The sequence below is a fragment of the Oncorhynchus keta genome, chromosome 8, assembly GCF_023373465.1.
Source record: "Oncorhynchus keta strain PuntledgeMale-10-30-2019 chromosome 8, Oket_V2, whole genome shotgun sequence".
NCBI lineage: Eukaryota > Metazoa > Chordata > Actinopteri > Salmoniformes > Salmonidae > Oncorhynchus > Oncorhynchus keta.
In genome coordinates, this window is record NC_068428.1 from 43620713 (window position 1) to 43635395 (window position 14683).

At 43.0% G+C, this 14683-nt stretch overlaps 1 protein-coding gene across 1 annotated transcript; it reads right to left on the reverse strand.

Moving 5' to 3' along the window:
* Positions 1 to 1810: 1810 nt before the first annotated feature.
* On the reverse strand, positions 1811 to 13018 carry LOC118376699 (prepronociceptin-like). Its single transcript, XM_052523339.1, has 4 exons — positions 12904 to 13018; positions 5770 to 6010; positions 2168 to 2464; positions 1811 to 2101 (listed from the first exon to the last, which is right to left on the reverse strand). Exons 2-4 carry the CDS (start codon positions 5914 to 5916, stop codon positions 1811 to 1813), a joined length of 735 nt encoding a protein of 244 aa, XP_052379299.1. The 5' UTR covers positions 5917 to 6010; positions 12904 to 13018.
* Positions 13019 to 14683: the final 1665 nt, after the last annotated feature.

A 14683-nucleotide genomic window follows, 5' to 3' on the forward strand; every position in this document is an offset into this window, starting at 1 on the left:
CTGGGATGCTGATTCTACTCTACCAACACCAGGGGGCAGTGTTGTCCTACTGTCTGGGATGCTGATCTACTCTACCAACACCAGGGGGCAGTGTTACCCTACTGTCTGGGATGCTGATTCTACTCTACCAACACAACAGTGTTACCCTAAAATCTGGGGCATTCTACTCTACCAACACCAGGGGGCAGTGTTACCCTACTCTCTGGGATGCTGATCTTACCAACACCAGGGGGCAGTGTTACCCTACTGTCTGGGATGCTGATCTACTCTACCAACACCAGGGGCAGTGTTACCCTAAAATCTGGGATGCTGATCTACTCTACCAACACCAGGGGGCAGTGTTACCCTACTGTCTGGGATGCTGATTCTACTCTACCAACACCAGGGGCATTGTTACCCTACTCTCTGGGATGCTGATCTACTCTACCAACACAACACCAGGGGGCAGTGTTACCCTACTCTCTGGGATGCTGATCTACTCTACCAACACCAGGGGGCAGTGTTATACCCTACTGTCTGGGATGCTGATTCTACTCTACCAACACCAGGGGGCAGTGTTACCCTAATGTCTGGGATGCTGATTCTACTCTACCAACACCAGGGGACATTGTTACCCTACTGTCTGGGATGCTGATCTATTCTACCAACACCAGGGGGCATTGTTACCCTACTGTCTGGGATGCTGATCTACTCTACCAACACAACACCAGGGGGCATTGTTACCCTACTGTCTGGGATGCTGATCTACTCTACCAACACAACACCAGGGGGCAGTGTTACCCTACTGTCTGGGATGCTGATCTACTCTACCAACACCAGGGGGCAGTGTTACCCTACTGTCTGGGATGCTGATCTCCTCTACCAACATCAGGGGGCAGTGTTACCCTACTGTCTGGGATGCTGATTCTACTCTACCAACACAACACCAGTTGGCAGTGTTACCCTAATATCTACTGTCTGGTAGCTGATCCAATCTGCGGTTCCCACTATATGCCCAAGCTGCAAAATCTAAATTGTCTATAGAGTAAACATTTATGAAAAAGGACAAACATTTAAGAAAAACTAAAAGGAACTTTTCGGTGTAAATAAAAAATGAGGTGGGCAGTGTTGGAGGTAAAGTTTAGGATTAAGGTTAGGGTTAGGTTTAAAATCAGATTTTAAGAAGAGAAATTGTAGAATAGGCAGGGGCTTCCAACTTTGCAATTTGGCCAGATAGTGACGACTGTTCTCTGCCCAGTGACATACAGTATATTATCAGAATAGAGAAGATGCAGATCACCAGTTCTTTAATGACCCAGAGACCGTGAAGAGTGCAAATAACAAATGCAACCCCTCACTCGCTCAAGCTAAGTTAAAGTGCATACATACATCATAAACATCCATCCAGTCATCATCCTAACATGGGATGGTATTATATCCACGATCTAGTATCATGTCGTCTGGATTTTACGATACTGACACACAATATTACATTGTACTTTTATTTTTTCAGGATGCAGTTCATTAACTGGGACGGTAGAGTGGGAGAAACATTGATTGGCTGGAAGGAAACGTTCCTTACTTCTCTTCACAACACCGGATGGGTTTCAGAATGACCATATCATTACTCTTCTTCATTAGGCTGATGAGGTACGAGGGAGTTCACGGTCCCTGTAGACATAGTTGGTAACTATAGGAATAGAACACTGAAATAATAGTAGACAAACGGTAAACTAAAGTTATTATAATTTCTATGGAGGTACTAGGGAGGGTGGAGGCTCGGGGAGAAGAGAATTCTGCTCCCCCAGGGGGTTGTGGAGGGAAGGGGAGGCTACAGCCGGCTGGGTAGCCTCCTGAATCCCTGGCCTGGGTTATTGAACCGACCAACACCGCGGCCAGGGATGCTGCTGCTGGTCATCCCCAGGTACTGCCGGAGGAGCTGGCTCACCCTCTTCTGGTTGTTCCACTTCCTGGCCGACTTCCTGATCCCGATGAACCCTCCTAGGCGTTTCTGCAGTGGCCGCCCCACCGGCCCACCAATAAACTTCCTATAACCATGGTGACCTTTCAGGAAGCCCCCGAAACGCTTGGTCAGCTGGACCGTGGCCTCCTCCTCCTCATCTCCTCCCTCCCCCTCACTGCTCCTCCTCCTGTCCTCTTCCTCCTTCTTCTCCCTGTTTTCCAGAGCCAGGGAGTCTTCCTCCTCGTTCGAGCCCAGTGGGGAGGAGTCGTACTGGGCATCACGTTGCTCTAGGGCCCTGTCTTCCTGGTCCTCTCTGTCCTGCTGGTAGTGCTCCATGGCTGCAGAGTAGAGGAGTTGTCCATCAGACTCCAGGTGTACAGGGCCCAGGTTCAGCTCCTCTGCTGCTCTCTTAGACACAGCACCGCCATCTGGTGGGAGGAGGTAGTGCGGTAGGATGGCTCGCTGACACAGCTCCCAGGTGAGGGCAGTAGAGACGTGACCCTCACACTCCAACAGGCACACCTGTGGACAGAGAAGGACAGGGAGAGGTGTTAGTAGAGTCAAGACTATATGTCCTCTGCGTCAAGTAGCCCTGTATGTTTGTTTGGGTTAAAGGGAGTCATTTGAGACTCATGCCGTACCTGACAGGCCCATGATAGCTGTCATAATTGTCAGTTTTGATGAAGTAAACAGTAAATCCTGTTAACTAATCCCCTTCGGATTGGAGATGAATTGAAGAGAGTTGTGTGAAATGCGGCTCACATCAAAAGAGAATGGGTAGCTTTTGACGGAAATGATTTATCCGTATCAAGTGGAAATGGGATCACCGGGAGATTCTCCTCACGTCAGATCGTTGCAGCAATTTGTGTGTGTGTGTGTGTGTGTGTGTGTGTGTGTGTGTGTGTGTGTGTGTGTGTGTGTGTGTGTGTGTGTGTGTGTGTGTGTGTGTGTGTGTGTGTGTGTGTGTGTGTGTGTGTGTGTGTGTGTGTGAATGCAGACCATGTAATGGCCTCATAATCTCTCAGTGAGTGGTGGGGAATCTATGTAACAATAAAACCATGATCTTTCCATCTAGAAGTTCCTGATACAATGTGTCAATCATCAATCTCTGTCTGCATCACCCTCATAAACAGCTAATACAGAGCACCACCGAGCTCCTTCCCCAGCTGCACCAGCCAATTAGCTGCTATATAACCACAGAGCTCCATCCCCAGCTGCAACAGCCAATTAGCTGCTATATTACCACAGAGCTCTATCCCCCAGCTGCACCAATCAATTAGCTGCTATATTACCACAGAGCTCTATCACCCAGCTGCACCAATCAATTAGCTGCTATATAACCGCAGAGCTCCATCCCCAGCTGCAACAGCCAATTAGCTGCTATATTACCACAGAGCTCCATCCCCAGCTGCACCAATCAATTAGCTGCTATATTACCACAGAGCTCCATCCCCAGCTGCACCAGCCAATTAGCTGCTATATTACCACAGAGCTCCATCCCCAGCTGCACCAGCCAAATAGCTGCTATATTACCACAGAGCTCCATCCCCAGCTGCACCAGCCAATTAGTTGCTATATTACCACAGAGCTCCATCCCCAGCTGCACCAGCCAATTAGCTGCTATATTACCACAGAGCTCCATCACCCAGCTGCACCAGCCAATTAGCTGCTATATTACCACAGAGCTCCATCACCCAGCTGCACCAGCCAATTAGCTGCTATATTACCACAGAGCTCTATCACCCAGCTGCACCAGCCAATTAGCTGCTATATTATCACAGAGCTCCATCCCCCAGCTGCAACAGCCCACAGAATCATTATCAGCACTGCTATGTCTCAGAACTACTTGGGTTCAAAGAGTATTTGAAACCATTTCAAATACTTGAGCTGGGCTTGATTAAGCTTGACTGGCTTAATGGAACCTATAGAATAGTCCCAATACTGAAAAACTCATCACCCCATCTGGCATTCCAGGCAAGCTAGAGCAAACACCAAAAAAATATATTTCTAATAGTGTTTAAACCCAGGTGTGCTATTTGCTTCGTTAAGCTGCCTCAGTCAGACGCATAATTAGAATGATTATCTACATTAGCACTGCTACATCCCATGAGTCACCTTAATGGCAGAATACTCAATTACTGTTCTAACTTGTAAATGCTGAGTCATAAAACTTTTAGGGAGAAAGTTTTTTTTCCAAATAAACAATGATGATCACACTACAACTTTCATCCATACAACCATCATCCATCATCCACACATCCATCATCCATACAACCATCATCCATCATCCATACAACCATCATCCATACAACCATCATCCATCATCCACACATCCATCATCCATACATCCATCATCCATACAACCATCATCCATACAACCATCATCCATACAACCATACATCCATACATCCATCATCCATACAACCATACAACCATTATCCATACAACCATCATCCATACAACCATACATCCATCATCCATACAACCATACAACCATCATCCATACATCCATCATCCATACAACCATCATCCATACAACCATAATCCATACAACCATACATCCATACATCCATCATCCATACATCCATCATCCATACATCCATCATCCATACAACCATCATCCATACAACCATCATCCATCATCCATACAACCATACAACCATTATCCACACATCCATCATCCATACAACCATCATCCATACAACCATCATCCATACAACCATCATCCATACATCCATCATCCATACATCCATACAACCATACAACCATCATCCATACAACCATCATCCATACATCCATCATCCATACAACCATCATCCATCATCCATCATCCATACAACCATCATCCATACAACCATACATCCATACATCCATCATCCATACAACCATACATCCATCATCCATACAACCATACAACCATACAACCATCATCCATCATCCATACAACCATCATCCATCATCCATACAACCATACATCCATCATCCATACAACCATCATCTATCATCCACACATCCATCATCCCATACAACCATCATCCATACATCCATCATCCATACAACCATTATCCACACATCCATCATCCATACAACCATCATCCATACAACCATACATCCATCATCCATACAACCATACAACCATCAATCATACAACCATCATCCATCATCCATACAACCATTCATCCATACATCCATCATCCATACAACCATCATCCATCATCCATACATCCATCATCCACACATCCATCATCCATACATCCATCATCCATACATCCATCATCCATACAACCATCATCCATACAACCATCATCCATACAACCATCATCCATACAACCATCATCCATACAACCATCATCCATACATCCATACAACCATCATCCATCATCCATACAACCATACATCCATACATCCATCATCAATGCATCCAAACAACCATCATCCATACAACCATCATCCATACAACCATCATCCATACAACCATCATCCATCATCCATACAACCATTATCCATACAACCATCATCCATACAACCATCATCCAAACAACCATTATCCATACAACCATCATCCATACATCCATCATCCAAACAACCATCATCCATACAACCATCATCCATACAACCATCATCCATACAACCATCATCCATCATCCATACAACCATCATCCATACAACCATCATCCATACAACCATCATCCATACAACCATCATCCATACAACCATCATCCATCATCCATACAACCATTATCCATACAACCATCATCCATACAACCATCATCCATACAACCATCATCCCCATTCTGCTTGCAGGACATACACACACAGTCACTCACCAGTGTGTTGAATGTTTGCTGCTGGGTCTGGGGGTTGGGTAGGGGTAGTAGGAGACCACAGGCCAGGCAGTCACCCTGGCAGTCACTTCGTCCTGGGGAACACAGACGCACCACCAGCAGCAGTAGGCTCCACAGGGACCACTTCATGACTCACTACAGAGGGAGGGAGGGACAGACGGGCAATAGGGACGGGAAGAGGGTGGAGGCCCGGAAGTGTAGGGTATGTGGAGTAGGGCACGGCCTGGTGAGAAGACACAGAGGTCAGGAAAGAGGAGGTTAGTCACTCATTTCAAAGGGGTGAGCAGGGGCACAACAACAACAACACCAACAACAACAACCACCACCAACAACAACAACAACAACAACAACAACACCAACACCAACACCAACAATAACAACAACAACAACAACAACACCAACAACAACAACAACACCACCAACAACAACAACAACAACAACACCAACAACAACAACAACACCACCACCACCAACAACAACAACAACAACAAAACATCACCAACAACAACACCAACAACAACAACAATAACAATAACAACAAGACCAACAACAACAGCATAATACAACTGAGAAAAGTTCAATTGGTCAGGTGTGTCCACTTTCCAGATAGGATAGACAGACCTCGAGGGCCTGTTCTGTAAAGTCGACCAGTCGGCCCGACAGCGACGCAGGAGCAGCTTGTTTTATACACAGTGCAATACGTTCATTAAAGAGTCACAAAGGGGAGTTCATTATCAGCCTCAGTAATTGTGCTGTGCATTAGCTGCCTGGTGGTTTTAACAGGGAGGAAATGAATGAGAGCGAGGAAACAAGAAAAAAAAAGGAGAGCGGGGGAACGCGAAGAAGGAACGGCGCTGCCGCTCGCTCACGCTCCGACCAACCAACAAAGTTTTGCGCTTCTGACTCACATTGCCACCGTTTACTCCTGTATTAGACACCAACATAAGGCCCTGGTACTGTACTCATGTATTAGATACCAACATAAGGCCCTGATACTATACTCCTGTATTAGATACCAACATAAGGCCCTGGTACTTTACTCCTGTATTAGACACCAACATAAGGCCCTGGTACTTTACTCCTGTATTAGACACCAACATAAGGCCCTGGTACTATACTCCTGTATTAGACACCAACATAAGGCCCTGGTACTTTACTCCTGTATTAGACACCAACATAAGGCCCTGGTACTATACTCCTGTATTAGACACCAACATAAGGCCCTGGTACTTTACTCCTGTATTAGACACCAACATAAGACCCTGGTACTTTACTCCTGTATTAGACACCAACACAAGACCCTGGTACTTTACTCCTGTATTAGACACCAACATAAGGCCCTGGTACTTTACTCCTGTATTAGACACCAACATAAGGCCCTGGTACTTTACTCCTGTATTAGACACCAACATAAGGCCCTGGTACTTTACTCCTGTATTAGACACCAACATAAGGCCCTGGTACTGTACTCCTGTATTAGACACCAACATAAGGCCCTGGTACTATACTCCTGTATTAGATACCAACATAAGGCCCTGGTACTGTACTCCTGTATTAGATACCAACATAAGGCCCTGGTACTGTACTCCTGTATTAGACACCAACATAAGGCCCTGGTACTTTACACCAACATAAGGCCCTGTATTAGACACCAACATAAGGCCCTGGTACTTTACTCCTGTATTAGACACCAACATAAGGCCCTGGTACTTTACTCCTGTATTAGACACCAACATAAGGCCCTGGTACTGTACTCCTGTATTAGACACCAACATAAGGCCCTGGTACTATACTCCTGTATTAGATACCAACATAAGGCCCTGGTACTGTACTCCTGTATTAGATACCAACATAAGGCCCTGGTACTATACTCCTGTATTAGACACCAACATAAGGCCCTGGTACTGTACTCCTGTATTAGACACCAACATAAGGCCCTGGTACTATACTCCTGTATTAGATACCAACATAAGGCCCTGGTACTGTACTCCTGTATTAGATACCAACATAAGGCCCTGGTACTGTACTCCTGTATTAGATACCAACATAAGGCCCTGGTACTATACTCCTGTATTAGACACTAACTGGCACCCTTTTCCCATGGGACTCTGGTCCAAAATAGTGCACTATATAGGGACGAGGGTACCATTTGGTGCCATTATATAATCATGAGGATAATAAGGCATTAAGATGTCATATATATAATGTCACATATGTCTTTCCAGCGTTCATAAAGATGTGCAGAGTGAATATTGAAAAGAGTGAATATTGAAAAGGGCTATTCTATGTCAGACAAGGTAAGGTGATTTTCGAGGAGAAAATTGTTTTGAAACGATTAAAATTCTCTCTCATACCAATTAAATCTTCACACATCATTAATGTTTTTTGATACGTTTTAGAGAAGTGACTTGGAGAGTTTTTCTTTTTTAACGATGTTCTGTTTGATAATAACTTTTTCACTTGTTTGAAATTACATAAATATATAAGGAGATGTAAAGAGCAGACAGTGTTTCCGAGGCCAAGACAGGGGAGAGGACAGTTCTTCAAGAAATTACCTCACTCTTAGAAAAAAAAGAACCGAAAATGGTTCTTCCACTGTTCCCATATAGGAGAACCCTTTGAAGAACCCATTATGGTTCCAGGTAGAACCCTTTGAAGAACCCATTATGGTTCCAGGTAGAACCCTTTGAAGAACCCATTATGGTTCCAGGTAGAACCCTTTGAAGAACCCATTATGGTTCCAGGTAGAACCCTTTGAAGAACCCATTATGGTTCCAGGTAGAACCCTTTTGGGTTCCATGTAGAAACCTTTCCACAGAGGGTTCTACCCGAAACCTAATAGGGTTCTACCTGGAACTAAAAATGGTTCTCCTATGGGGACAGCCCCCCCAAAAAAACTTTCGGATCCCTTTTTTTTCTCGGAGTGTAAATTCCAATGTCTATACTAACTAGTAGATGTGAAGTTGTAGTGCCTCAGAACCAGTGATGTATATATACATTAGACAACTGACAGGGGTCGCTGTTTAGAAGCCATCACACCTCCCTCCCCCATGGTTTTTACTAAAGAAATATATCAAAACATTTTCCTTAAAATTAAAGTATAATAAAGTTCTAATGTTACTGTACCCACTATATTACAATAACAAAAAATACTTAAACACTTGTAATTTTCTCTTTGAAATGTTTAAAGGGTTTATATACATCATTGCTCAGAGCCCTTTTGTTCAATTACTCAGCTCACTTCACTTGGATTTACAAGCAGGTGTGTCAACATCACTTTTCTGAATGGGCTTCAACATATTTGACAATACGATGTAGAAGAGCGACGCTGAGTGAGCGCGATAGTCTGTCAGAATCTCTGTTAAGCAGTCATCCTGGAGGAGGAAATGTGAAATGACTGATCTATATCTGAGCCAGAGACAATGTGCTAATCCTCCCAGGGTAGGACTACCTGATTATACCAGCCGCTGGTAAACAACAGAGCACTCCTGTCTCCAGACCTGGGCTCAATTAGTATTTTAAATAATTTCAAATACTTTAGCTGGGAGTGATTAAGGATTTCTGGTGCAATAAACCAATATAAATGTCGCAAAACTGCAAACACTGCCCGCTTGGAACTCCACGCAGACTCAAGCAAACTCTCAAGGTTATCTGAAAGATTTCAAATAGCGTTTGAACCCAGGTCTGCAACAACCCTGTATAGATCCTAATCCTGCAGTATGGATCCACACACCTATGGTATCACACAGGAGAAGGTTGAATCACTGTCCAACAGCCGAGGCTGGGGATACGGGATAGGTATAGTGTGTACAGGATGTACAGGGATTAATGCCAAGGTGAAGGAAGACATGAGATTGTGTAGGTACTGATTATAACCCAGTTGTCAAAATGGATTAAAAGGAAAACATCAACTTTTTTTTTTTGCCCACTGATAAGTCTCTCAGGATAAAAGCTTCTGTCAAATTAATAAAATGTAAATAGATTATGTAAATGTACTGTCTGGAGGAAGAGAGTTAAACCGATGTCTGTGTAAGGAAATAACTATGAGAGGAGTGTTCAGCTCAGTGACACTTGTTCAGGTCCCACTGGGCCAAAAAAAAACTGGTTCAATCAACGTTGTTTCCACAACAGGTCTGTTGAAATTAGCACTGTCTCTAGGTCTGTTGAAATTAGCACTGTCTCTAGGTCTGCTGAAAGTAGCACTGTCTCTAGGTCTGTTAAAAGTAGCACTGTCTCTAGGTCTGTTAAAAGTAACACTGTCTCTAGGTCTGTTGAAAGTAGCACTGTGTCTAGATCTCTGTCGATTCAGGGGTTTTTGCCACTTCTATCCTACAGAATTTGAAATACATTTTTAATGCTTTGCGCAATCCTCTTGCGCCAGCCTGGGGACGAAGGTTTCCCTTAATAAAATAGCATTTTGTGTGGATAATATGAAGTAATTGTATTATATCGAAGCCTGTGACAACATGATAGACCACCACTGATTCTATGCGTTTCCAGCATCGTCGTGTTAGTTTAATTGAGCAGACTGTTTATATTATGGCAGTATGACACTGCAATCTCCTAGGGTTATTATGACGGAGAACAGATGGAGCAGCTTTAGGGCAGACCGTCAGCTCCACAATACTTATTTTCAAATCATATTCAGGATCGTACTGATTATGCTTTTATTTCGGAGAAAAACAACAATAATCATAGCCTACAGATAACGTTTTTTTTTAAAATTGTTTTATCTCTTTCCACCTATCAAAACAATTAAAAATAAAACCCCAGGCTACAGCTTGTATGGATTATAATGCAAGGTATTCAGAGTATTCTGTCTGGTGTAATTGGGTGCTAAAGGACAAAGAGGAAGTAGAATGAAAATAACACAAATTAAAAGCACTGTCAAACACTAATGGAAAAATATAAAACAATGGAAAGGCCTACTAGCTTGGCCATGACTGAGAGCTTAGAGCTAGCTACCTTAATTAATAAACCATCCTGTTAGAGCTAGCTACCTTAATAATCCATCCTGTTAGAGCTAGCTACCTTAATTAACCACCCTGTTAGACCTGGCTACCTTTGGGGCGGCAGGTAGTTAGAGCGTTGGGCTAGTAACCGAAAGGTTGCTAGATCGAATCCCCGAGCTGACAAGGTAAAAATCTGTTAGATCTTCAATCAATCTTGTTAGAGCTAGCTACCTTAATAAACCCCTCTTAGAGCTGGCTACCTTAATAAACCCCTCTGTTAGAGCTAGCTACCCTAATAAACCCCTCTGTTAGAGCTAGCTACCTTAATAAACCATCCTGTTAGAGCTAGCTACCTTAAGCTATATCCTCTGCTACCCTAATAAATAACCCATCCTGTTGGAGCTGGCTACCTTAATAAACCATCCTGTTGGAGCTTAATAAACCCCCCCCTGAAGCACGTAGGCCTAAAGGCATGAAACTACATGACGTAGTGCACACTTGTACACTTAAAACAATGCATAAAGGTACATGACGTAGTGCACACTTGTACACTTAAAACAATACATAAAGGTACATGACGTAGTGCACACTTGTACACTTAAAACAATACATAAAGGTGCATGACGTAGTGCACACTTGTACACTTAAAACAATACATAAAGGTACATGACGTAGTGCACACTTGTACACTTAAAACAATACATAAAGGTACATGACGTAGTGCACACTTGTACACTTAAAACAATACATAAAGGTGCATGACGTAGTGCACACTTGTACACTTAAAACAATACATAAAGGTACATGACGTAGTGCACACTTGTACACTTAAAACAATACATAAAGGTGCATGACGTAGTACACACTTGTACACTTAAAACAATACATAAAGGTACATGACGTAGTGCACACTTGTACACTTAAAACAATACATAAAGGTGCATGACGTAGTGCACACTTGTACACTTAAAACAATACATAAAGGTGCATGGTCCAGTGGGCTTTGTACACTACAAGCACTTCTTATAGATTAGAACATAATGAATTAATGTATCTTCCTGTTAGTAATTTATGATGATAAATCCGGTAATAACGGCGCAAGTAGTCACTAATTAAACATACCATGTACCTGATGTTACGGCAGAAATCAATTCTGCACGCCGACATCATTGATTGGACAAATTACACACACACACACACACACACACACACACACACACACACACACACACACACACACACACACACACACACACACACACACACACACACACACACACACACACACACACACACACACACACACACACACAAGACATCAGAGAGGTTCCTCGTGAAAGCATGAGTGAGCTGGACGATAACTACTGAAACGAAGGACAACTCCTAAGTCAGCAGATAGGCTGGGTGTCGTGCCTCTCGATGAGATTTTTTATTCCTCTGTTCATTCATTTGGCGAATTGGAGAAACAGGTGGACAGTTGCTATGATGCTATGGGAATGGAACATACTCGGCGCGATGGTAATGACGACGGTGTCACGGGCCACAGGGGACACAGCAAGGTGATAACAACGCAATGAAACACGGGAAAAGATGAATGGAGTAAATGGAAATACAAGTGTTATTCAAGGTGGAATGTGTATCCTGTAGAAAACAGGTCCTGGGGACACAACGTTGTCCACATTGTAGTTTTCTGCTCTAGTGTTACACTCACGTGGTTCCACTGATCAGAGGTTTGATGATGAGTTGATTAGTGGAATCAGGTGTACAGTGCTAGGGTAAAAACTAAAAGGTGAACCCCTTTGGGTCTTCCAGGACCAGGTTTAAGAAATGCTGGTATAAAGTATATCAGGAAAGATAGAAAATCCAGTGTGAATGAAAGGAACCAGAACCCTTTGTTTAGCCAATCATCATCATGTACTTTTCTCTATATTGTTTCAATGTAATAAGCATTCTGTCCAATGATATTACCCTTAGGCATAATTAAGTATTAAACCCATGACTACCGTACACAAACGGCGTGTCAATATCTCTTATTAGATATTTTTCTTCCACCCCCTCCCAAAATATAAATATTATCTTATCCAATGCATGCACACACACACACACACACACACACACACACACACACACACACACACGGAAATCAAACGAATCTCTCTCGTACCTGTATTTGTTTCTTTTGAATCTTGGTCTCTTGTGGATGCAGAGTGGCAGTAGCGGTAAGGTGTTGTCCTTAGGCTTCGAAGAGTTTCTCTGAACCAACTGTCTGCATGCTCCCCTCTCTGGCTTCTTATAGTGACACACTCGTTCCCCTAGCACATTTCCCCCGACCCCTCCCCCTTCCCCTCACCTCACCATTCACGTAGCCGAGGGGAGGGAGAGAGTGACGTGGGGTATACCCTGTTACGCACACAATGGAGATACCATACATTAATTCTGTGATCAACACTGATGTACTATATGAGGCTTGGCCTACATCACTTTTATCTCTAGTGCTCTAAGAACAAACAAACAAATTGTATATCCACCATCCATCAAACCCACTATCAAACCACTATCAAACCCACTATCAAACCCACTATCAAACCCACTATCAAACCCACTATCAAACCCACTATCAAACCCACTATCAAACCCACTATCAAACCACTATCAAACCCACTATCAAACCACTATCAAACCCAATATCAAACCACTATCAAACCCACTATCAAACACTATCAAACCCACTATCAAACACTATCAAACCCACTATCAAACCCACTATCAAACCACTATCAAACCACTCTCAAACCATTATCAAACCCACTATCAAACCCACTATCAAACCACTATCAAATCACTATCAACCCCACTATCAAACCCACTATCAATCCCACTATCAAACCACTATCAAACCCACTATCAAACCACTATCAAACCACTATCAAACCCACTATCAAACCCACTATCAAACCCACTATCAAACCCACTATCAAACCACTATCAAACCACTATCAAACCACTATCAAACCACTATCAAACCACTATCAAACCACTATCAAACCACTATCAAACCACTATCAAACCACTATCAAACCACTATCAAACCCACTATCAAACCCACTATCAAACCCACTATCAAACCCACTATCAAACCACTATCAAACCACTATCAAACCCACTATCAAACCACTATCAAACCACTATCAAACCACTATCAAACCACTATCAAACCACTATCAAACCACTATCAAACCACTATCAAACCCACTATCAAACCCACTATCAAACCACTATCAAACCACTATCAAACCACTATCAAACCACTATCAAACCCACTATCAAACCACTATCAAACCCACTATCAAACACTATCAAACCCACTATCAAACCACTATCAAACCACTATCAAACCCACTGTCAAACACTATCAAACCCACTATCAAACACTATCAAACCCACTATCAAACCCAAATCAAACACTGATCAAACCCACTATCAAACCACTCTATCAAACCACTATCAAACACTATCAAACCACTATCAAACCACTATCAAACCACTGTGGAGACTGGTCAAACCCACTATCAAACCCACTATCAAACCACTATCAAAACCACTATCAAACCACTATCAAACCTCAGAGGACTCTATCAAACCACTATCAAATCCACTATCAAACCACTGGTCAAACTATCAAACCCACTATCAAACCCGATAAATCAAACCACTATCAAACCCACTATCAAACCACTATCAAACCTGGTCCAAAGAGCTATGAAACCACTATCAAACCACTATCAAACCCACTATCAAACCACTATCAAACCACTATCAAACCAAACACTATCAAACCCACTATCAAACCACTATCAAACCCACTATCAAACACTATCAAACCACTATCAAACACTATCAAACCCACTATCAAACACTATCAAACCACTATCAAACCACTATCA

Excerpts from the sequence above, each read along its gene's own strand:
- LOC118376699 (XM_052523339.1), bottom strand. The coding sequence starts at position 5,916 with ATGAAGTGGTCCCTGTGGAGCCTACTGCTGCTGGTGGTGCGTCTGTGT. Across the intron at positions 2,465-5,769 it reads AGCAAACATTCAACACACTG|GTGTGCCTGTTGGAGTGTGA; the intron begins GTGAGTGACTGT and ends CTCTGTCCACAG. Across the intron at positions 2,102-2,167 it reads ACGAGGAGGAAGACTCCCTG|GATGAGGAGGAGGAGGCCAC; the intron begins GCTCTGGAAAAC and ends GGGGAGGGAGGA.